Here is a 24205-nt window from a genome sequence, read left to right on the forward strand (position 1 = left end):
ACCCTGGAAAGACACTTGCGGGGTTAGGTTTTATGAGAAATTTTTGGATGGGTTGGAAAAGGCAAAGACTGGACTATGACACTCGGGTTTATTGTTTGTGTCACAAAAGGGCAGAACATTCAAAAATGGATTTTGGATCAAGTTTGGCATCTTGGGGGGGGGGCAACAGACACAACGGGTTGTCTGTGCCAACCCCTTTTGGCTAAGAAAAATATCCACACCAGATTTATATCTGGCTTAATAGCCGTTGTGCCAAGGAATCCTGGGGAATCCTGTGGATTTCTAACTGAACTGAGACACACAGGATTCTTTGGGGGAAGCTATGCCAGCCTCTTCCATGCTCCTTGCAAAAAGGAACCTAGAGTGATAAGTTATAAACTGCCCAGAGGAAGGATTCCAGGAAGAGTGGTGGATTCTCCTTCGCTGAACACTTTTAATCAGAGGTTGGATGGATACCTGTTGTGTAAGATCTAGTTGAGATTCCTACATTGCAGGGGATCTGTTCCATTCCGGAAGTAAGCTCCAAAACCAAAGCGTTCCAAAACCAAGGCGCGGTTTCCCATAGAAGTTAATGCAAAACGGATTAATCCGTTCCAGACTTTTAAAAACCACCCCTAAAACAGCAATTTAACATGGATTTTTACTATCTAATGAAACCATCGATCCATAAAACGAACGCAAGAAACAATGTACTGCAGACACACAATCAATTCATCAGGAGCTGAACTCGGTTCCACACAGTCACAAAAACAAAACAAAAAAGAGCCACGAAAACAAAAACGCAAAATAAATAGTAAAAACAGACAGACCTCAGCGTAACACTCAAAACGGAGTATGTCCGGCTGCCGAAAAAAGTTTGCAAACCGGAACACTTACTTCCGGGTTCACAGTGTTTGGGTTCCAAGTCATTTGAGTACCAAGGCGTTTGAGAACCATGGTACCACCGTACATCCTCCCAGCCCTGTGAATGCTAGAAATTGCAGCGGGGGGCCATTTCTGGCCACTTTCCCTTTGTCCTCCCTGGCATGAGAACTGAGGACAAGAAAGGGTGCAGGAACATAAGCCGGAAACACCAAGCCACCCCCCTCGAAAAAAAGGGCTGCCCACCATGCCGCTCACACCCAGCCATATAGTTTTATTACGCTTTGGATTTCTCTCTCTAGTCTCTGCCAGCCGGTGCCTCAGTTTCCCCAGTGGCATCGCTGCCCAGCCTTCATCTCCGGTGCCCAGACCGAGCCGAAGCGCCTCTGCCCGTCTCTCTACTTCAGGCCTGCGGCAGCCAGGCTACTCAGCCGGTTGAGGGGCTGCAGCCACGAAGGCGTCTCTTGCTGCCAGAGTCCGTAGCTCCTGCTGTCCATCCAAGGCAGGAGGTCCAAATCCGTCTCGGAGGGCCTGAGCTCTCGGCTGTGCCGGCGGGACATCTTGGAGAGACGCCCTTTGCACCGAGCGCAAACCAGGGGGGCAGGCATGTCGTAGAACAGCGCTGAGGGGCAGAGGACAGGGAAGCAGGTGAAGGAAGCAGGAGGGCTCAGATCGCACCGCAAAGGCGCCCCTGCAAGGTGGAATTAAGGGGCAGGCATGAGACCACCCCAAGCACTGGGGCCCATATATATGCGCTCCTCACCACTCCAAACTGTGGAACTGGCACTGCTATGGCTGCCTCATAATCCCCATCCTGCCTTTGCAAGCAGCTACACTTTGGAACTCCCTGCCCATTGACACCGCTTTTTGGCACCAAGTAAAATTTTTGTCAAGTTGAGTTATTTTAGAGTTATTGCTTAAAAAAGAAAAAAAAAAAAGAAAACTACTAAAAACATTACACCCCAAAATTTTCAGTAACACCCCCCCCCCAAATTTTCAATAATAAAAGTAAAAAAAACAAGCTGACCTAAAAAAAAAATAACTCAGCTGCTGATTTTATCTATGCTAGTTTCATCACTGTTGAATATGTTAATTGGCGGTAATAATCAGACTGTTTCATTATTTTCGCAAACTGCTCTGAGGTTTTCTACAACCAAGCAGGCTGTAAATTTCATAAGATAAATAAAACGTATTAGCAGCCTCTGGGCAATGCAGTTTTATCCCACAGAGGAGGGCTAATAAAATTGTGGCTATAGGTAGTCACAGAAGATCTAGTCTGACGGGCCTTAGTCTGAGCAAGGGAGTCAGCGTGGACTAGTGGTTAGAGTGCCAGACTAGGACCTGGGAGAGACTTGGGTTCAAATCTCCCCTCAGCCTTGAAGCTTTCACTGGGTGTGCTGGGGCTAATCACTGCCTGTGCGCCTAACCCACCTCCCAGGGCTGTTGTGGGAATGAAATGAGGACTAGGTCCTGAGAGAACAGGGTTCAAATTCTCACTTGACCCTAAACTCACGGGGGGGGTCCCCTGGGGGACGGTACCTGCCATCTCTCAGTCTAAGTTACTTTACAGAGTTGCTGGGAGGATTAAATGAGGAGGGAGAGAAAACCACATATGCCCTCTTGTGGTTCTTTAAGGATATGGATGCAATAAACAATTAAATAAGAAGCAAAATGCTTCCTTCTGTTAACAATCCCACATCTAGAAGCACTAATCTGGATTAAGGTAATAGTAAAGGACCCCTGAGAGTTAAGTCCAGTCATGAACGACTCTGGTATTGTGGCGCTCATCTCACGTTACTGGCCGAGGGAGCCAACGTTTGTCCAAACCAGAGCAGCGCACGGAAATGCCGTTTACCTTCCCGCCGGAACGGTACCTATTTATCTACTTACACTTTAACGTGCTTTCGAACTGCTAGGTGGGCAGGAGCAGGGACCGAGCAACGGGAGCTCATCCCATCGCGGGGATTCGAACCGCCGACCTTCTGATCAGCAAGCCCAAGAGGCTCAGTGGTTTAGACCACAGTGCCACCTGCATCCCGCATTAATCAGTGCCAAATGGTTAAACCTGTCCTGCCTGGGGGCTCCAGCTCCAGCTCCTTGCAGTGCTGAGAGTGGGAGTTCCTGGTGCCTAGTTAGGAAAAGGAATTCCTTCTTCCTCTCCAGAAGATTCTGGCACCCGTTTTCTGTCTTAGCGGTTCCTCTTCTGGAGAAGCCATCCCCAATCTTCGGCCCTCCAGATGTTTTGGCCTACAACTCCCATGATCCCTAGCTAACAGGACCGGTGCTCATGGATGATGGGATTTGTAGTCCAAAATATCTGGAGGGCAGAAGGTTGCGGTTGCCTGTTCTGGAGTTTCCATCCTATCTGCGGCTACAGCTGCTCCATTAAAACTGAAGGAGCCTTTTGGCTCAGCTGGGGTGGCTTCGGAGTTTGTGATCTGCCAGCAAAAAGGTAAAGGTAAAGGACCCCTGGACGGTTAAGTCCAGTCAAAGGCAACTATGGGGTTGCGGCACTAATCTCGCTTTCAGGCCAAGGGAGCTGGCATTTGTCCACAGACAGCTTTCCAGGTCATGTGGCCAGCAGGACTAAACCGCTTCTTGCGCAACAGAACACTGTGACAGAAGCCAGAGTGAGCACAGAAATGCCATTTATCTTCCCACCGCAACGGTACCTATTTATCTACTTGCACTGGTGTGCTTTCAAACTGCTAGGTTGGGAGGAGCTGGGACAGAGCAATGGGAGTTCGCCCCGTCGCAGGGATTCAAACTGCCTACATTCCAATCGGCAAGCCCAAGAGGCTCAGTGCTTTAGACCACAGTGCCACCCGGGTCCCTGTAGCTGCCAGTGGCCCCCTTTGAAAAGAGACAACTTGGCCTCTGAACTCCATGCACTGGTAACTTCCAGGCTGGGCTACTGCAATACCATTTACGTGGGGCTGCCCTTGAAGACACCTTGGAAACTTCAGCCATCCCAGAACACAGCAGCCAGATTCGTGTCTGGGGTTCTCATATAACCCCCATTTTAAAACAGCTGCGCTGGTTGGGGGTTCATTTCCAGGCCCAATTCAAGGGCTTTGTGTTGGTGTTTAAAGCCCCTAATGACTCCGGCTGCAAATACAGTGGTACCTTGGAAAACAAACAGCTTGGCATCCAAACAAATCAGCTCCCAAATACTGCAAAACCCGGAAGTGAGTGTTCCAGTTTGCAAACATTTTTCGGAAGCCAAACACCTGGCACAGCTTCCGATTGAGTGCAGGAAGCCAATCGGATTCCGCGCCTTGATTTTCGAACAGTTTCGGAAGTCAAACGGACTCCTTGAACGGATTAAGTTTGAGAACTAAGTACCACTGTATCTGAAAGGCCACCTCCTTCGCTACAGGCCTTTTCGGGTGCTGGGATTGGCAGAGGTGGGGGGCTCTTGATGGTTCCTCCACCCTCAGAGACTTGGGGTTGGCGTCCCGGGGGCAGAGGGCTTACTCTGTTGTGACCCCTAAACTGTGGGCCTCCCTCCCCACAGAGGTTTGCCTGACACCTTCATTACTCTGCTTCCATCCCATAGCGGAGACGCACCTCTTTGCTCTGGCTTTCGCCACTCGAGGTACATGTCCTTAGGGACCCACCTTCATTTTACGGCTGGAGGTTGTTTTAATCTGTTTTTAACATTATGCTTTAATGCCTTAACTCGTGTTGGCAATAAATAAATTCATAGCGATAATAATAGCTGCTCCCTCCAGATGTTGCAGGACTCCAGCTGCCTGCATCCTTTACCATTTGCTGCGCTGGCTGGGAGTTATAGCGCAACACAGCTGGAGGGCACCCGGCTGGGGAAAGGCTCCTCTGTGCCCAGAGCCATTTACTTTGACCCTCATCCCCAGCAGATCCTGAGGCCCTTTGCCATGGCACACACCTGCTCCACTTTGGAGACAGAGACTTGAGTGTCTCTCCCACTGCTTCCTCCCTCTGACTCTGCACATCTGGAATTTGCAGGGGCTCAGTGGCATCTCATGGCAGGTGGGTGCTGGCTATTGGCAGAAATAAGCACTTTTTTGAGGGGGGGGGGAATTGCTTACCTTTAATGTCATTGGACAGAGCCGAGAGTTCGTCATTGTAATCTCCCTGAAAGGACACCCTGTCAGGGAAGGAGACAAAATGCAACACAAGGATGTGGCTTAAGAAATTTGGAATGTGCCTCAAAGCTCTGTGTTATGTCTGAGGAATGCTTTCCTTTTAACGTTCTTATGTCACATATGTATACATTATCATATTACATTACAGGGCATATTATAGTATAATTTCCAACATGTATACAAAGTTTATATACCAAATTTATGTACCTAAAGAAAGAAAAAACTAAGACGTAAAGCTATTTCAAAATAATATTTGTACCAACACTACAGACATCCTATCAATCTCGTTGTATATTCTTTCTTTTTTTTTACAAATGAAAGTATTCTTATTACTGTATATTTCTTTACACTTTATCTAATACATTCCTATATCAATATGTACCCTTGATCTTGTTTCTCAACTCAGTTTCTCTCCAACGTCAATCGATTGACAGTGGACGTTGTTTTAGGAATGCTAATAATAATAACAATTTAAAAATATTATTATTACTCTTATTATTTATACCAGACCCATCTGGCTGGGTTTCCCCAGCCACTCTGGGAGGCTTCCAACAAAATATTAAACAGAACAAAACTTCAAACATTAAAAGCTTCCCTAAACAGGGATAGTTAATCTGCGGAACTCACTCCCACAGAAGGCATAAAAAGAGGCCGCCAATGGCCCACCCTGTTCTCACAGTTGCCAACTGGGTGCCCATCATGGGAAACCAGCAAGCAAGAATTGAGCACAAGAACAACTCTTTGTTAGTATATAGTTCCATCCCACCGTTAGGACAGGCATGTGGAGTTGTTCTATGTCACATGTCTGTTTACTTCCAGCACAGTCTGCTGGGAACTTCCGTTGTATATAGCTTTCGCTATACTGTTGTTTGCTTGGACACGAAGGGAAGCAGACATGCTGTAAACTATGCTGAATAAAATGCTCTAAATATGCTTACATATGTCTCTGTCTGCTCCTTCCATTGTGAAGATTTATTCACTTTGCTGATAAGAGCGTGCTCAGTCTCTAAAGGTTTCTGAGGCTCAAGTTGCTGATTGATGCTGTTCCGAGAACCGGAGTTTGCCCGGCTGCCGGCCGGTGGCTGGAACCAGCTGGGGGCCTGCCAATTGCCCCCGTCTCCCCAGACACATCCCAATACTCTTTCCCCTCCTGTGGTTTCCAACACCTGGATTCAGAAGTGTCGCTGCCTCCCTCCATGAATCCTTTTTTAAAGCCATCTCAGTTTGTGGCCACCACTGCCTCCTGTGGCCGTGAGTTCCATCATTTCACTATGTGTTGCATAGAATCCTAAAATTGTAGAGTTGGAAGGAACCCCAGGGGTCATCTAGTCCAACCCCCTGCAATACAGAAATCACAACCAAGGTGTCCACCGCTAAAGCAACTTCTTTGCCTTTAAAGCTCATTCCACTTTAACAGCCATTGCACAGCACCGAGTGGACTTTGTCCTGCTTGTCTGTTTTCTGCCCCTCCAGCCCAGAGCTGCAGTTTCCTCCCCACTGACCTGGGCAGCTGCCTCCCACCCCCAGGCTAGCCCCAGGCAGAGGAAGAGGAGTCCTGCCCAGTCTCATTGCCTGCCAACCATTCCTGGGGCACCCTTTGATGTGCCAAAAATGTGCCCTTGAGCCTACAAGAAAACGCTCCAGCCGTTGAACCATAGAGCACTGGGAAGCGCCTGTTAAGGCATGAACCAACAGATCCAAATTATCATTATTATAATCATCAGTATTATTTACCATATATACTCGAGTATAAGCCAACTTTTTCAGCACATTTTTTATGCTGAAAAGGCCCCCCTTGGCTTATACTCAAGTGAGGGTCCTTTTGGGCTGCTCCTTCCTCCTCCACCGCCTTTGCCGCTGTTGGTGGCGGCGGAGGAGCAGCCCAAAAGCAGCTCTTTGGGGCTGCTTGTCCTTCCTCCGCCACTGCCACCACCACCAGGTTTGTGGTGTGGTGAGCTGGCTTATACTCGAGTCAATAAGTGTTCCCAGTTTTCTGTGCTAAAATTAGGTGCCTTGGCTTATATTCAGGTTAGCTTATACTCGAGTATATATGGTATTAACTTTGCATGCCGCCCCCTTCATCTGTAGATCTCAGGACAGTTCACAGGCCTCTCCTCCTCCTTTGAAGGTCTTTATGCAGAGAGTTAAACCACTGAGCCTAGAACTTGCCGATCAGAAGGTCGGCGGTTCGAATCCCTGCGACGGGCTGAGCTCCCATTGCTCGGTCCCTGCTCCTGCCAACCTAGCAGTTCGAAAGCACGTCAAAAGTGCAAGTAGATAAATAGGTACCACTCCGGCAGGAAGGTAAACGGCATTTCCGTGCGCTGCTCTGGTTCTCCAGAAGCGGCTTAGTCATGCTGACCCATGACCCGGAAGCTGTACGCCGGCTCCCTCGGCCAATAAAGCGAGATGAGCACCGTAACCCCAGAGTCGGCCATGACTGGACCTAATGGTCAGGGGTCCCTTTACCTTTACCTATGCAGAGGTTGGGCGGCCCTCTGTCAAGGTTCCTTTAGCTGTGGTTCCTGCATTGCCGGGGGTTGGACTGGATGACTCACAGGGTCCCTTCCAAACCTACAGTTCTATGATTCATTGGAGGTTTCTCAAAACTCCTTTAAACTACAACACTCCTCCCCAGGATGAAATAAATGGTGGCCATCAACTTGGAGGGCTTTTAAAGAGGATGAGACAAATTCATGGAGTCATGGTGGCTATGCTCTGCAGCCAGCGCTTCCGGACCCCAGAGGGGAGAGTTGCCCTTGTGTTCAAATCCCACTTGCTGCTTTCCCACAATGGGCATCTGCTTGGCCACTTGGGAGAACAGGAGGCTGGACCAGACCGGCCTGACCCAGACGGCTGTTCTGATGTTCTTAGATTAACTCAGGTTGGGCAGCCGCCTGCCTGCGATGATTTCTGCTGTGAATCCTGAATTTTATGGGGTTGAGCTAAATGACCCTGCCAGCTCTACAATTTTGCGCCTGTTGGTAATGAGCCACATGAAATAAGTCCAGGCCACTTACTTCCTCTTGCCTTTGTCCTTCGGGGGGCTTTTCGAGATGTGGGCGAGGGCACCCGTCACCTTCTTGCCGGCTTTCTTCATTGCGCTCCTTCCCCGGGTCGCCCTGTCCACGTACTGAGGCCATAATGGGGGGGGGGGAGAGAGAGAGAGAACCAGAGAGGCTGCTGTGAATCCAAGGCACCCCCTGTTCCCCCCTGGCTGCCCCCCCCAGTTCATTTATTTATAACAAATATCTGTATGCCGCTCTGTCATAAAAATGCATATCAAAGCCATTTGCAGCAATCATAATGCAAAACCCTGCCAAAGTTACAAACAAGCACCAATTAGCCATCCTTCAAATTATTATTTTCGGGCATTTAATTTTACAGTATTAGATTCGAATAGATTGTTGAATATTGCCTTGTTTAATATAAGTGGTTTAAAATAAATAAAATCACTTTGAAATATATTGTGACTTTTCACACTGGATCAGATTGTTAATGTTTTGTGCTTTATTATGTTTTTATATGTGTTGGAAGCTGGGGTTTATATTATTATTATTATTGTTATTATCCCCACTTGGAGAGGAGGCTCACTGGCACAGTCACTGCCTCTCAGCCAAACCCTCACAGGGTTCTTTTGGGGATTAAATGAGAAACAGGAAAACTATGTAATATCTTTTCTGCATTTGCAAGAACCTGATTTTTTTTAGTGTGGCAACTTTGGAACTCCCTGCCTCTTGACAGCAAGCAGGCGCCTTCAATGCACTCTTTCTGGCGCCCACTAAAAGCAGCTTCTGTTTAGACCAAGATGCCAAGAAGGTCGGCGTGAATTCTAGCCTGTTTCAGTAGAGGCAGTGACCATTTTTGGTGCGTCTGATATGTGCATGACTGCCCACACACACAACATGCTAAACCCTGAAGCGACCCAAAAATGTCACAAAAAGGGGCCGAATGGGCCAGTGGTGGAACAGGGAGTTTGCAGGTTTTTTCAATGGTGTTTAAAATATACACTCTTTCACTTAAATGTATCTGAATGTAACCCCCACATAAATGGGGGTTTGCCTGTATTTTAACTTTCTGTACGTTTTAAAGTATTGTCGTAAATTTTTTCCGGGTTTATCTTTTTGTAACCTGCTTTTTGTAACCCACCCCTTACAATCAAGTGGTGTATAAATATATAATATAATATAATATAATATAATATAATATAATATAATATAATATAATATAATATGTGTTAGCAACCTTGAGCTCCTCAGAGAAAAGAAAGGGAGTGAAAACACAAATGAAAGACATGAATAATGCATCGCCCAAAGACAAAAAAATCACGCGGAGAGCTTGGACAGCCCAATAAGGCAGCCAAACTTTCTGCAGCCCTGTGCTGCCATTTTTCCCTGAGTGACCTCTCCGTTTGACTTGCCCCAGCAGAGTGTTGGGAAGATTCCTAACCACCACCACCAGCAACTTTGTTCAGCTGCTGGCGATGGTGACCCCACATCTACCCACAAGATGCCCAGACACCCCCACATGGGGCCAGAGCAAGAACTGTGGGAATGCTCAGGGTGGCAGGGGAGGATATATTGTTTATTAATATCCTTCCTAATTTGTGCTAACAAGTTCCTTTACTTAGCAGAGTTACATTCCCCTTTTTATATGCACAGCAGATAGCTGGTTGCAGGCTCGTGTGAGCCTCTGACTATTATACAATTCTGTCTGTCTCAGATTGAATTGTACATTCCTGGTAAGTTCCCTTGAATCACTCGTAAAAGAATAAAGACGCCACAATCTTATTCAAAGTCAATAAAAGAAGTTTACTCACATCAGTTCACAGTTGGATTCCTGAAGGCAGAGTTAGTTACAAATATGTACATGTGGATCTACCCCGTATGGGGGAATAATCCCAGTGCTTCTGCTAGCTGAGAGCTAGCAGAGCAGTCCTAGCTAAAAGCTGCTCAAATGAAGAACAAAGTAAAAAAAAAAGAGGGAAGGGTGCTGCGTGACTAATCCTTTTGGCCACACCCACCTTCTATTACATGCAAAAGGAAGGATGCTCAAGCCAGGAAGAACAGGAAGTTTCAACAGGCTGGCCCAAACATCCCCTCACATGTCTTCTCTAGCATCGCAAGGAATGTTGTACAGTGGTACCTCAGGTTAAGTACTTAATTCGTTCCAGAGGTCCGTTCTTAACCTGAAACTGTTCTTAACCTGAAGCACCACTTTAGCTAATGGGGCCTCCTGCTGCGCCTGCGCCGCTGGAGCACGATTTCAGTTCTCATCCTGAAGCAAAGTTCTTAACCCGAGGTACTATTTCTAGGTCAGCGGAGTCTGTAACCTTAAGCGCCTGTAACCTGAAGCGTATGTAACCCGAGGTACCACTGTACTTGACTGCCTCTCATGGATCACATCCAACAAGAACCGCCTCTGCCAAGACCTCGGACCGTGTCCCTCCCTGTGCCGGAGTTTGCGAGAAGAGCAGCCCCCTTACCTCACCGGAGGAGCTGCTGGAGGGGCTGCTGCCGCTGGGGACCAAGCTGTGGCGGATGCGAATGTTGGGGTCCTTGGTGGTGATGGAGAGGCCCTTCTGCAGGATCTCAGCCAGGCGGCTCCACAGGGCAAAGACGGCGTGGGGGTGCTCCTGGTGCAACTGCAGGTAGTAGACCTTCCCCGTCACAGTCTGAACACGCAGGATGCGCTGGGCTTCATCGTGGACGGACAGGCGGACGTAGCGCAGGGGGAGCAGCCTGGGGCAAAGCGGCGGAGGCGATCAGGATATGGGCGCTGTTGGGCAGGGGAGGCTCAGAAGCAGTGTGTTGCAGTGGTTAGAGTGTTGAATTAGGACATGAAGTGCCGGATTTACGTATAAGCTGAACAAGCCATAGCTTACGGTCCCACTCTCTTCAGGGCCCCCAAAAAAATTAAAGGGGAAAAACCCTGGGTGTACATTTCGAAAATAGAACATAAAAAGCTAATAAAATAAAACCTACATACAGCAGCAGTGTTTGTGTGTTGTGTAGGCTCCTGTGATGTATGTCATGGGCCCTGCCTGCTCACCTGCTCCCTAAAAGATAGCTGTCAACTTTTCCCTTTTCTTGCGAGAAATTCTATTCGGAATAAGGGAATTTCCCTTTAAAAAAGGGAAATGTTGACAGCTATGTCCTAAAATCTCACAGGTTTGCTCCTTTCTATATATAGGGTGCCTACATTCCGCATGGACCGGTTGCATGGCCACATGTGCAAATGCCTTGAGATACCTTTTAGGTCCATAAATTACCATATGGCATATATTCAACACAAAAAACAGTGCCCATTTGTTGTTGACAGAGGACAGTTGGACATATCAAGGGCCCCATTACCTTCAGGAGCTTAGGGGCTCATCAAACCGAAATCCGGCCCCAAGAACACGGAAGAGACCAGGTTTCGAATCCCCCCTTAGTTGTGGAGCTCACCTCAGGCCAGACTCTGCCTCTCTGCCTAAGCTACCTCACTATTGAGTGATATAAAAGGTAAAGGGACCCCTGACCATTAGATCCAGTCGCGGATGACTCTGGGGTTGCGTCGCTCATCTCGCTCTACTGGCCGAGGGAACCGGCATACAGCTTCTGGGTCATGTGGCCAGCATGACTAAGCCACTTCTGGCGAACCAGAGCAGCACACAGAAACACCGTTCACCTTCCCGCCTGAGCGGTACCTATTTATCTGCTTGCACTTTGACGTGCTTTCGAACTGCTAGGTTGGCAGGAGCAGGGACCGAGCAACGGGAGCTCACCCTGTTGCAGGGGTTTGAACCACCGACCTTCTGATCGGCAAGCCCTAGGCTCTGTGGTTTAACCCACAGTGCCACCCGCGTCCCCACTGAGTGATATAGAATGCAATAAATAAAAAAAAGTGAATGAATAAACCATCCGACACCCAGGCGCTAAGATGGGCATTTCATAGATTGGCAGAGATGGGAGGGAACCCCAAAGGCCATCAAGCCCAACCCCCTCTACAATGCAGGAATCACAACAAAGGAACCCCTGACATCCAACCTCTGCTCAGAAACCTCACATGAATCCTAGACTTGAAAGGGAACCCCAAGGGCCATCAAGTCAAACTCTCTCCAATGCAATAATCATTTTCCTGTTTATCCTGCCCTTCATCCAGAGATCTCAGGGTGGTTACAATATAAAAGCACAAAATACCGGTACATGATAGAAACACCTCTAATGGGTGGCTATCCAGCCTCTGTTTAAAAACCTCCAAAGAGGCAGAGCCCGCCGTGTCCAGAGAGCCCCCCTGCCCAGGATCTCTTGCAAAGAAACACACCCCCAGCACCTTCCCTGCAAACCCCTCTGCCCCAGGAAGACACAACATTCTTCCTCAGCTGGGCATTTGAAGTGCTTGAATCATTTTACCCTCATTGTTTGCATTGTGAATGTGAACTGCTTATATACCCCCCCCCAAAAAAAATCTTAATAGGATGAAGGGAGGGGATAGCAATGTTTAAATACATTTTATTTTATTTTTTACTTTATATCAGACATAGGCAAATCATCTCTAGCTAATGGGACCAGTGGTCAGGAGTGATGGGAACTGTAGTCCCAAAACACCTGTTATACCTAATTGCAAATTCAAATGTATCCCTATCATGTTTTATGATTTCCTTGATATTGTATGTGGGCTGGAACTGGTCTGTGACCAAAATATAATAAAATTCATTCAAATACAGTGGTGCCCCGCAAGACGAATGCCTCGCAAGATGGAAAACTCGCTAGACGAAAGAGTTTTCCGTTTTGGAGGTGCTTCGCAAAACGAATCTCCTATGGGCTTGCTTCGCAAGACGAAAATGTCTTGCGAGTTCCTGCGGGGTTTTTTCCCTCCCCCCCTTTTTCTAAGCCGCTAAGCCGCTTATCAGCTGATCCGATAAGCCGATAAGCCGCTAAAAGCCGCTAATAGCACTAATAGCGCTAATAGCGCTAATCCGCTAATCCGTCAATGGGCTTGCTTCGCAAGACGAAAAAACCGCTAGACGAAAAAACCGCTAGACGAAGAGAATCACAGAATGGATTCTTTTCGTCTTGCGAGGCACCACTGTATCTGGAGGGCTGGAGTTTGCCTATGGCTGCTTTATATTGCTTGATTTCTGTGAGCCACTCTGGAAATCTTTTATCTAGCCAGGTAAAACAACCCCGATTTCAATCTAGATCAGAATTTTAACTTTTGCATGTTTTAAGGTACGGTTGTGAATTATTCTTCCTCTTACTGTTTTACCATTTTGTAAACCACTTTTGAGGGGTTTCCCCCATCAAACAGTGTACAGTGGAAGAAACAAATAAATATGTTCCCCCTTGACCACTATGATTGGCAGAGCTGGCCCTGACAGTCTGCTTCCTCAATTTTTTCTTGTGGCAGCAGCAGCAGCTACACTTGGCAACTCCCTGCCTATTGACACTGCCTTCCCTGTACTCTTTCTGGCTCAAAACATCTGTTTAAACAAAGCCCACCCAGATATTTAGAATGCCAATGTGCGTCTTGATCAGTTTTTAGCTTTTTTTGTAGAACGTTTTTAAATTATTGCTAATTCTTTTCATTGACAATTTTGCGGGATTTTCTGTAAACCACTTGGGAGGTGTCTTATTTGATTACAATCAAGTAGTCTATTAATTTCGTGAAATAACTGTGCTATTGTCAATAAACGATACAAATCAAGGCCGTACAAAGCAAACTTGCCTATCTTGCATTATTCCTCTTATCACCCCCAGAGGGAGAGCTAAGCGTTGCCAAAGTGCTAGACCAGGGGTCAGCAACCTTTTTCAGCCTGTCCCTCGGACTTTGTGGGGGGCCAGACTATATTTTGAAGGGGGGGGGAATGAACAAATTCCTATGCCCCACAAATAACCCAGAGATTCATTTTAAATCAAAGTACACATTCTACTCATGTAAAAACACACTGTTTCCCGGACGATCTGCAGTCCGGATTGAGAAGGCAATTGGCCGCATCCAGCCCACAGGCCTTAGGTTGCTTACCCCTGTGCTGGACTACAGTGGTACCTCGGGTTAAGTACAGTGCTACCTCTAGATGCGAACGGGATCCGTTCCGGAGCCCCGTTCACATCTAGAAGCAAACGTAACCAGTGACGGCACGTCTGCTCACACGCGTGTAGCTTTTTGCCACTTCTGCGCATACGAGTGATGTCATTTTGATCGTCTGCGCATGCGCAAGCGGCGAAACCCGGAAGTAACGCACTCTGTTACTTTCGGGTTGCCACAGAGAGCAACTTGAATGCGCTCATCCCAAAGCACATTCAACCCGAGGTATGACTGTACTTAATTCATGCCGGAGGTCCGTTCTTAACCTGAAACTGTTCTTAACCTGAAGCACCACTTTAGCTAATGGGGCCTCCTGCTGCCGCCGTGCCGCCAGAGCACAATTTCTGTTCTCATCCTGAAGCAAAGTTCTTAACCCAAGGTAATATTTCTGGGTTGGCGGAGTCTGTAACCTGAAGCGACTGTAACCCGAGGTACCACTGTATACCAACAGATCCCTTTTCTGCACTTTACCTGGTCAGCTCTAGAGGGGGGCGCCTTAAAGCCTTGCTGTGGCTCCTCCGGATCGGGACCCTGTGGCGCCCCATCAGCAAGACATTGGGGAGCGGCAGGCAGGGGTCCGAGGAAGTCACTCCCATGGTCACGATGGTGGGTGAATTTGTGATGTCCACCCATTTCCCCTTCTTGGTCACCTGTCGAATAAAAGCAAGCACCCCCGGCCCAAATCACAAGTTGGAAGGGGACACCCCAGGGGCCATCTAGTCCAACCCCCTGCAATGCAGGAATCTCAACTGAAGCATCCCTGGCAGGTGGCCATCTGAACTGAAAAACCACCTGGGGGGGGGAAGGGGAGCTACCTGGATGAAGTTGCTCTCAAAGACCGCCGAGTTGGGGAACAGGTTGTAATCCGGGGAGCGGACCAGCTGGCACAGTAAGCCCCCTTCCAGGCCCAGCTCCTCCCCAGCACTGTGCTTGCGAGCCAAGGCCCCTCTAGACATGGGCACTCAAGGGGGTGAGCATGCCTCGGGGGTGGCCTCCTTGCCACTCTCGGCCCTCCCTGGCCCAGCCAGCCAGCAGCAGCCGGGCTCCTCTGCTGCCCCAGCATCAGCGATGACACCTTGCAGAGGGGCGGGGCTACCTGGCTCAAGCTGTGATGTCACACTGGCCAGCAAGGGGGGGGCTGTTCCTGGGAGGGGGCAGTTGCTGCCCAGCAGAGGCATCAGCAATACAGCCGGGTGTTGTGTGTGTGAGATTCTGTTCCTTTTCTCCCTTCTGGAAGTAAGCTTCTGGGTAGCACAGAATGCTTCTTCCATCATAAACATTCACGGGGGTTTTCCATACCTGTCCTCTGGGGAGGAGGAGCACCTCAGCTGATTTCTTCTTAAGGCATATTTTGAAATCAGTCACCCTTCCATTTGAGGGCAACCAAAATGGTCAAAGGCCTGGAAACGATGCCTTATGAGGAACAGCTAAGGGAGCTGGGCATGTTTAGCCTGGAGAAGAGGAGGTTAAGGGGTGATATGATAGCCATGTTCAAATATATAAAAGGATGTCACATAGAGGAGGGAGAAAGGTTGTTTTCTGCTGCTCCAGAGAAGCGGACACGGAGCAATGGATCCAAACTACAAGAAAGAATATTCCACCTAAACATTAGGAAGAACTTCCTGACAGTAAGAGCTGTTCGACAGTGGAATTTGCTGCCAAGGAGTGTGGTGGAGTCTCCTTCTTTGGAGGTCTTTAAGCAGAGGCTTGACAACCATATGTCAGGAGTGCTCTGATGGTGTTTCCTGCTTGGCAGGGGGTTGGACTCGATGGCCCTTGTGGTCTCTTCCAACTCTAGGATTCTATGATTCCTTCACAAAACCAAAAGCCCTTTCCAGCAAGTGGGGCATAGCTGACAACATTTCCCTTTTTTAAAGGGAAATGCCCTTATTCCGAATATGATTCCTCACAAGAAAAGGGAAAAGTTGACAGCTATGAAGTAGGGGGTGACGGGGGAGCTTTTTCAAGCACCCCATTTCCCTGCTCCCAAAAAAATTCCCTCCCCACAAATAAAGAGCTCGTATTTTGAGTTTTATATATATTTATTTAAAAAGAGTTGCCATTTATTGAAGGAATCACAACCGTTCCCATTAAGGAGAGGCCAGCTCAACAGGCTTAAAATGTCCATCCTTCTTTCTTCGGAGAGGGAGGAGCAGCGAAGAAATTAGGATACAGCTTTCTGCTTTTCCAGCAAGATCAGAAGATCCAGGAGGTGGTTTGCACCACAAAAAAGGCACCCCTGAACCACTCACCCCAAGGCTAGAATTTCCCCAAGTCTGTCCTTAAAAATACTTTTAGCTGTTTCCATTGGAACTCTTAGCAGCTGCCACCAGGGGGCATGCAAGAGCCCTTCCTTTGCAGCTGCCTTTGCTCCTTCCAGACCAAATAGCATCCTTTTTGGGGTGTCTTCGTAAACTACAGATATTAAAAGCACAGGGATTTTGTTTGAAGCACCTGAAGGAGGGCAGGGCAGCCTGGCAACACCAGGGGCAGGTCTCTTTCTCTTCTCACGTCACCCCCCCCCGCCCAGCCCCTGGGGTTGCCTTGCCCACAGCTGCCCTCCCTTGCAGGGGACGAGTTAGGGACCCCCTCCTGCAATATAATAATGATCCACAGTCCAGCAGGCCTCTTCCACCAACTGCTGCTTGCAGGTGGGCTGGCGACAGCATGGCTAAACCTTGGGGTAAGCAGTCAGAGTCCTAGCAAACTTTCACAGGATGAGAACACAGATCCATTATTGCGCCGAAGAACAGGGGGAAATGTTTCTATGAAGGGAGCCCAGAATTTTGCTCGGGGTGCCCAATCCTGCGCCCCAATTTCGCCAAATCAAGCCATTTTGTGTTCGGAAAAGGCTATGAAGCAGAAGAAGTCAGCCATATTCTTGGCCCCAAGTCGCTAGTCCTCAGTGTTCTTCTCCATGTCCCGCAGCAGAAGATCAATAGGCGTTCCTTTTGCAGAGTCTCGGCTTGCTGTGGGGCTGAGGACAACGTCTCCATATCGATCCACAGGGGTTCCAACACCTGCCCCACAAATCTCCAAATTAACAGGGTGCAGAGGTTTTCCCAAGTGGGGGCATCTTCCTTCCCCAGGCCAGCTGGGCTTCTGCTGCCAGCCCCCTCTTTCGCCAGGGCAGGTTGGCAAAGGCACATACAAACCCAGCCCCATCCACGTTAAGCCCATCCCTCAAAAAAAACCCACATAATCCGTGTCATTTTGGTTTGCCGCCAGCGAAGCCCCTCGGCTCATGCGTAGGGGCCAATCCCTTTGCTTGCCCTGAGCTTGTCATCCCCCGAGAGGCCTGGGGGGGCTCCGTCCGCTAGGCTGCCGCCCTCCGATTCCACCCAGCGGCCAGGGAGGCAGGGGTCCAGCCCATGGGGGGGCATCAGGTCTCCCAGGAAGCCCATCAGCCCGAAGAGCAGAGACAGAAGAGACAGTACCAGGCCCAGGAGGTAGATCTTCACCACCCACTGCATGGTATATGGCGGGCACAGATCCGGGACTTGCTCCTGAGAAGAAGAGAACAGACCCCTGAGTGGCTGCAACTCACACCTCCAATTTTGGCCACAGAAGCCCCACCTTCCCCCTATTATCTTATTTGCTGCACTTAAAACTCGACTTTTCCTCCAGGCTCAAGGTACCTTACATGGTTCTCCTCCTTGAAGCCCTACAACAGCCCTGTGAGGTAGGGTCAGGCTGAGAGAGGGCAGTGGATAACACCCCCCCCCCCCCCAAGGTCACCAAAAGAGCTTCTCATACCCTTGGCTTCCATTGGTGAAAGCCACCTGGGTGTTTTTCTTCCTAAGAGATCTTTATATCTTGTCCAAACATTATATAGAGATTTTCTAATTATATGATTTTTAAAACCTTTGTGAGCCTTTATCTTGTCGTACCACAAGTATGCATGCCAACCAAATACGTTGTCAAATCCCTCCAAATCCAGCACATCAACATTGTCTAATTGAATCCATTCTTTTATCCAGCAGAAAGCTCCAGCTTCAAAATACATCTTCAGGTCTGGCAGGGAGAATCTCCCTAATTCTTTAGTGTCCGTTAGTAACTTATATTTAATTCTGGGGTTTTTTCCTTGCCAGATAAATTTAGACAATGCTTTCTGCCATTCTTTTAAACACTTAACATTATCAATAATTGGTATGGCTTGAAATAGAAACAACATATTTGGCAATGGGGGTGGCATTTGAAGCCTGCTCTCTCCCACGTACCTGATATAATAATAATAATAATAATAATAATAATAATAATAATTCATACCCCGCCCTCGCCAGCCAGAGCCAGGCTCAGGGCTGCTAGCATCAGTAAAATTACAGTAAAAACATAATGCGGGGTGGGGGGACTCAATTTAAAATACAGATTAAAATAGAATTTAAAATGCAGCCTCACTTTAAAAGTAGCCCATAGATCAAAACCATAAGGGGAGGGAAACATAAGGGTCAGACTGAGTCCAAACCAAAGGCCAGGTGGAACAGCTCTGTCTTGCAGGCCCTGCGGAAAGATGTCAAGTCTTGCAAGGCCCTAGTCTTTTGTGTCAGAGCATTCCACCAAGTCGGGGCCAGTACTGAAAAGGTCCTGGCCCTAGCTGAGACCAATCTAACCACCTTGCGACTTGGGACCTCCAAAATGTTGTCATTTGTGGACCTTAAGGTCCTCCACTGGGCATACCAGGAGAAGCAGTCAATAATAATAATAATAATAATAATAATAATAATATGCAGCCTGCCTGGGTTTCTCCAGCCACTCTATGAGGCTTCCAGCACAATATAAAAATATAAAATGCCATAAATCATCCAACATTTAAAAAAAAACTTCCCTATAAAGAGCTGCCTTCAGATGTCTTCTAAAAGTCAGATAGCTGTTTATCTGTTAGACATGCAAATAATAACAAGGAAATTTTATATTTCATAGTTAAACTATATAACGCACTGGCTCTCAGAGGAAGCTTTAGATTCAACCCCAACACACCATTCGCAGGCCTCTCAGATTAATCATTTAGCCTTCTCAATATCAAGTGCATTTGTTTTATTTGTTTCCCAGAATTCATAAACCGCTTCACTGTAAAAACTGAGGAAGCCTCGGTGAGGTTTGCAGAAAGATAAGGAAAACAAAGGGGAAAGATTACAATGTGTTAAAACGTGCAAAACAAATCAAAACACTACACCCGGTTAAAATTCGGATCAGCATCTCCAAGGAAGAAGGCTTTCAGCAGGCGCTAGAAATAATCCGGCAAATGCGCCTGCTTGATATCCCAAGGCAGGGAGTTCCAAAGGGTACATGCACAGTGACTGAGTCCTCACCAATGTGGAAGGGGGGTGATGTGGCTCCTGGGGAAGGGCCAGGCTGAAGCAGTTTTGGGGGCACGGGTGGGGGGCAAGACCATCTCGCAAGTAAACTCTGAGCTCAGGTCTTAGATGCTGACAATGCCTACTTAGCCCAGAAATGGAAGCAAGAAGAAATTCCGACGAAAGAAGAATGGCAGACAAAATTAATGGACTATGCAGAATAAAATGACAGGAGGATTCGAAACCTGCGGGACCAGAGATTTACAGAAGATTGGAAGAAGTATACGAACTATTTGAAGAGCAACTGTAATCAACAAATTACCCTAGTAGGACTACAAGAAGTTTTGTAAGGAGAAATGTATCAAGCATTGCAAAGTAGAGAAAGAATAGAGATGTTGGTTATGAGTTAAATGTAATTGTGGAAGTAAGAAAGGTATATTTAGTGAATAGATTGGAAATTTTTCAGATGTGACTGATGGAAGTCAAAAAAGCTGGTATAAGATATGAAAGTATGTTTAATTACTGTTGAAAATATGTCAAAAAACTAATAAAAAATTTATATAAAAAAAAATAGATGCTGACAATGCCTCACTCCCATCAGCAATGCTAGGAGTTGAAAGGGACCTCTGAGGGTCATCCAGTCCAACCCCCTGCAATGCACGAATCTCAGCTAGAGAATCTGCTCTGAAACTACGTGGGCTCTCTTTCCCCACTCCTCCACGTGCCTCAGTTTCCCCAAGAGCAGGCTCCGACTGGCCTACGCAGCTGCCCACCAGCCGCCGCCTCTGGCAAAAGGAAGGGGAGCCCCACTCTGCACATAGGAGGACCCCCAAAGAGAGCCAGAGGGCAGCCTGCGAGGCCCACTTTCTAGAAGCAGGGCTGGGACTGCCACTTAGCCATCAGGGCAATAGCAAGAAACTGGGGCCAAGCTGCCTCTCAGGCTCACCTTCCTCGCAGGGTTGCAGTGGGGATTCAATGAAGACTAAGACCAGGGTTCAAATCCCGCCCAGCCAAGTTCAGCCATAAGCTCACTGGACGGGAACTTGAAGGCCAGTGCCTTACTGTCTCCGCCTACCCTACTTCGCAGGGTTCTTCGGAATTAAAGGAGACGGGAGGGGAACCATGTAAGCCATACCTTGAGCTCCTCGGAGGAAAGGGTGGGATAGAAGACCAATAAATAAAATGACTTTGAAGGGCCCGAAGGAACGGGAGGCGCTCTGCACGTGCTCCGGAACGCATGACTCCTGTTGCAAGCGCTTCAACTATCAAGTCTCCCAGATTTAGCAATTAAAGCGGAGTAGGAGGAGCAGATTTAAGCCCATACACCCTCCAAAATGTTGAAGTAGGCAAGCAGGAACTGGAAGGCGAACCTCCCTGCCTGGACCGAAAAGCAACCCATGTTACTAAACCAGGCTACCCCGGAGCATGTGCAGAGTCCCTCTGAGCTGACGGTTCGCCCCGGATCCCGTCGGACCGCGGGTGGTTAGTCGTGCGTGTGTCGGGGGGGGGGGGGACGACTGTCTTCTCCGACCCGGGCTCCGTCTGGGAGGGCGCGGACGACCCTGCAGGGTGTCCCAGATGCGCGGGGCGCCATTCCCAGCCCACCCCGTTGGCGATGGGCCCGGGACCCTTCGACGGGCAGAGTCTCCCCGACCCCCGACCCATGGCGTCCATTCTTCCCAGTGGGGGAAAGAGGCGAGGAGCCCTCGAGGCTCAGTGCAGCCCCGACCCCTCTTCCCCGGACGACCCCAACCGATGGACGGGACGGAGGGTGGGGGAACAACTTACTGGATCTCCTCCTCTTCCTCTCTCGACACCGGCGACGCGCAGCCCGTCCGCCGGCCACGCGTCCTCCTCTTATGGCTCCTCCGACGGGGCGGCGCTGACCCCGCCCCGCCCGGAAGGGAAGCTTTGTTGGACGGGGCGGCCGTGGGAACTGGCGTCGCGGGGCCGATCCAGGGTCTCGGAGCGCATCGCCCGGTCCCACCCCTCCTGAAATCTCGGGGGCGGGGAGGGAGCGTGGGGAGGGGCTCCCTGCTGCCTTTGCACGACTCCCCCTCCCCCCCCGACGGCTGTACACGCCTTGCACGTGCCACACGCCCGGGCTGTGCAGAGGCCGCCCTCTCCCCTCCCTACCCCCCCAGCCCCTGCAGTGACCTCTCACCCACTGGGCTCTTGGCCAGAGAAGGGGGGGCTAGCCCCGTCGGACACGCCGCCTCCCCCCCCCCCCCGCGCGTCCCGCCATCTCCGAAGATCCCTCTTACCTCGACTTCTGCACCGCTTGCTCGGCTTTTTGGCTCTCCCTCCGAAGGGAGGCGCGCTACCCCCCAATTGGACCCCGCGCTCAAGCACCCAGTTTTGATGGGGAGGGGCAGCGGCCGTGGAAAAGACAAATCCCCTAGCGGGATCGCTAGGGAAGGGACTGGAAACAGAACGGCCGTTATCGTCCAGCGTTGAAGGGGGCTGGACTAAATGACCCCGGGGTACCTCCCGACTCAACAACCCTGTGTTTCCTAAGGCCACTCTATGAATGCTTGGAGCGACCAGATTTGGAAGGCTGCGTAAAGTTCTGGTCTCCTCGCCTCATAAAGGGTATTGATATAAGTTTATGAAAAGTGTGTCTAGCATGGAGAAAGCAGATGTAGGAGAGCTTTTCTCCCTCTCTCGGAGAGGACAGTCCGTCTTCGCCTGGCGCAGAATGAACCTGTGGAACTCCCTGCCACAGGAGGCAGGGATGGCCACTAACCGGGATGGCTTTAAAAGAAGATTGGAGAAATTCCTGGAGGAGGAGAGAGGTTTGGGTGGCGCCTGGGCAGGGTGGCTGTGCCCAGTCAGAGGCAGCAGTGCGCCTGAATGCCCTGCTGGATAGCGCAGGGAGAGAAACCAGTGTTGCGTTCTCACGGTGGCCAACCAGGTGCCTAATAATAATAATAATAATAATAATAATAATTTATTATTTATACCCTGCCCATCTGGCTGTGCTTCCCCAGAAACTCTGGGCGGCTTCCAACAAAATATTAAAATACCATAAAGCATCAAACATTAAAAGCTTCCCTAAACAGGGCTGCCTTCAGATGTCTTCTAAAAGTCTTGTAGTTGTTGTTCTCTTTGACATCTGGTGGGAGGGTGTTCCACAGGGCGGGCGCCACCACTGAAAAGGCCCTCTGCCTGGTTCTCTGTAGCTTGGCTTCTCGCAGGGAGGGAACCGCCAGAAGGTCCTCAGAGCTGGACCTCAGCGTCAGGGCAGAACAATGGGGGTGGAGACGCTCCTTCAGGTATGCAGGGCCGAGGCCATTTAGGAACCCCTCGCAAGCAGGACCTGAACTCCCCTCTTGTGCTTTCCCCACCCACACCCCCCAGATTCCTCTTCTTTCAACCAACAGGAAAGACTCAGCCCTCCCGCCCCTTGGCCTTGTGCCCCCCCCTTGCAAGATGCCCCCTAGTTGCATCACCCCTCCCTCCTCCTTCCTGGGCGTCCAGTTGCCCTTTCACCTACTTAGACCCCTGGGCTTCCACTCATCCTTGTGAAGAGTGAGCATGCGCCCCCAGGCACACACTGCGGAAGGGCAGGGATGATTTAAATCCCCAGCCAAATTCGTGTAGGGGCCAGGTTTCCCATAGGCAGCACTTGGCACTGGTACCAGTCTCCTTCATTCCTCCAGCAGATATCATGCACATGCAGCCCACTACCAGAATCAGCACCATCACTTTTGTGACTTTTGTGATTTGTCCCCAAAACACTTCATCACAGTTTCTTCCTATCTATTCAAAGGGCCTTTGCTGCACAATACCAAATGTAAGAATTCAGTGATCAATGTCTCTATGTACTGGCTCACTGGGAAACCTTCAGAAATTCCTAGAGACATGTGAGCTCAGCTACTCAGCAGCCCCTCTGCCTGAGTGATCATCCCTGGCATCCTGATACCTGAGTGCCAGACAGGTAGCCATTCCAGAAATAACAAACCCAGATAAAGACAAAAGGGTGTGATTAACTTGGCTAGGAAACAAGGAAATGTAAAGATCTCTTTTGTGACACTTGATGGGTGTTTGGTGGAGGGCAAGGGGAACCATGGGGCAGGGTCCAGGATGCTCAGATTACTGCCACCAGACCTGCCCTTTCATGATGTAACCGTGATGTATGAGTGATGTAGTTTGGGGGGGCTGTAACATGGGGATTAGCGGCTAATAAAAGTTTGGGGGCTCTTTTGTTCAGGGCTTCCATCTTGTTCCACCTGGTGGCAGGTGGGAGTCCTGTCATGACAGTCTTCAACAAAGACCAAGCCTACTGGCTGCTGTTTTGCTCTGGTATTCCTGGCTAGGGTCCTTGTTTTTTGTCCAAGGGAGCCCTCAGATTTCTCCGTTAACACCCCCCAAGGGTCTTCTACTCCAGCCTCCTGCAATGCAGGAATTGCAGCTAAGAAAACCCTAACAGATGGCCATCCAACCTCTACCTAAATGTCTCCAAGGAAGGAGATGCCAGCACCTTCTAAGGAGGAGTTTCCTTCACTGGAGGTTTTTTTATTTAAATTATTGTTATTAGTATTTCATTTCTACATTATAGGAATTCTAAGGTCATATATATATTAAATAAATCTTCATAAATATACAAGGCAAACACGTACATAAGTATATAAACCACGTCTCTGAAATAGTACAGGAGAACAATCCTGAAGCCATTTTTGACTCTCCCAAATTTACCTCAAACATTTCTCTGCCAGGAGGAAGGAAATGGGGAAAGCTTTCCAATTGTCTTTGGACTGTAGGGGCTGCTTACACCTCCCTGTGAATACAGTCTGGCAAGTATCTGTTAAGCTGAGCACACTATCAACGTGCGTAAGAGATTCAGGAACTAAG

At 49.0% G+C, this 24205-nt stretch overlaps 1 protein-coding gene and 1 long non-coding RNA gene across 4 annotated transcripts; both read right to left on the reverse strand.

Annotated features, from left to right (window-relative positions):
• Positions 1-1115: 1115 nt before the first annotated feature.
• Positions 1116-15135, reverse strand: LOC308457346 (Golgi-associated RAB2 interactor protein 1A-like). Of its 3 annotated transcripts, none has more exons than XM_080971094.1 (6): positions 14873-15121; positions 14529-14707; positions 10474-10729; positions 8009-8121; positions 4932-4990; positions 1116-1552 (listed from the first exon to the last, which is right to left on the reverse strand). In XM_080971094.1, the coding sequence occupies exons 1-6, from the start codon at positions 15011-15013 to the stop codon at positions 1260-1262; spliced, it is 1041 nt and encodes a 346-aa protein (XP_080827220.1). In that variant the 5' UTR covers positions 15014-15121; the 3' UTR covers positions 1116-1259. The 3 variants fall into 3 exon arrangements, with proteins under 3 accessions (XP_080827220.1, XP_080827221.1, XP_080827222.1); XM_080971095.1 differs by having other exon boundaries at positions 1116-1483; positions 14873-15119; XM_080971096.1 differs by lacking the exon at positions 14529-14707 and having other exon boundaries at positions 14873-15135.
• Positions 15136-16080: 945 nt separating this feature from the next.
• On the reverse strand, positions 16081-21357 carry LOC308457417. Its single transcript, XR_013976900.1, has 2 exons — positions 21140-21357; positions 16081-17563 (listed from the first exon to the last, which is right to left on the reverse strand). It is a non-coding gene; the product is annotated as an uncharacterized lncRNA (long non-coding RNA).
• Between the last annotated feature and the right edge of the window lie 2848 nt (positions 21358-24205).

This window comes from Podarcis pityusensis, assembly GCF_964106645.2.
Source record: "Podarcis pityusensis genome assembly, chromosome: 10".
In the NCBI taxonomy this organism is placed as follows: domain Eukaryota; kingdom Metazoa; phylum Chordata; class Lepidosauria; order Squamata; family Lacertidae; genus Podarcis; species Podarcis pityusensis.

What these genes read in the sequence shown, in the direction of transcription:
- LOC308457346 (XM_080971094.1), bottom strand. Translation starts at nt 15,013, where the DNA reads ATGTCTAGAGGGGCCTTGGCTCGCAAGCACAGTGCTGGGGAGGAGCTG. An exon ending in TTGAGAGCAACTTCATCCAG is followed by an intron (nt 14,708 to 14,872) that starts GTAGCTCCCCTT and finishes TTTATTCGACAG; the next exon opens with GTGACCAAGAAGGGGAAATG. An exon ending in CCCCCTCTAGAGCTGACCAG is followed by an intron (nt 10,730 to 14,528) that starts GTAAAGTGCAGA and finishes GCTTTGCCCCAG; the next exon opens with GCTGCTCCCCCTGCGCTACG.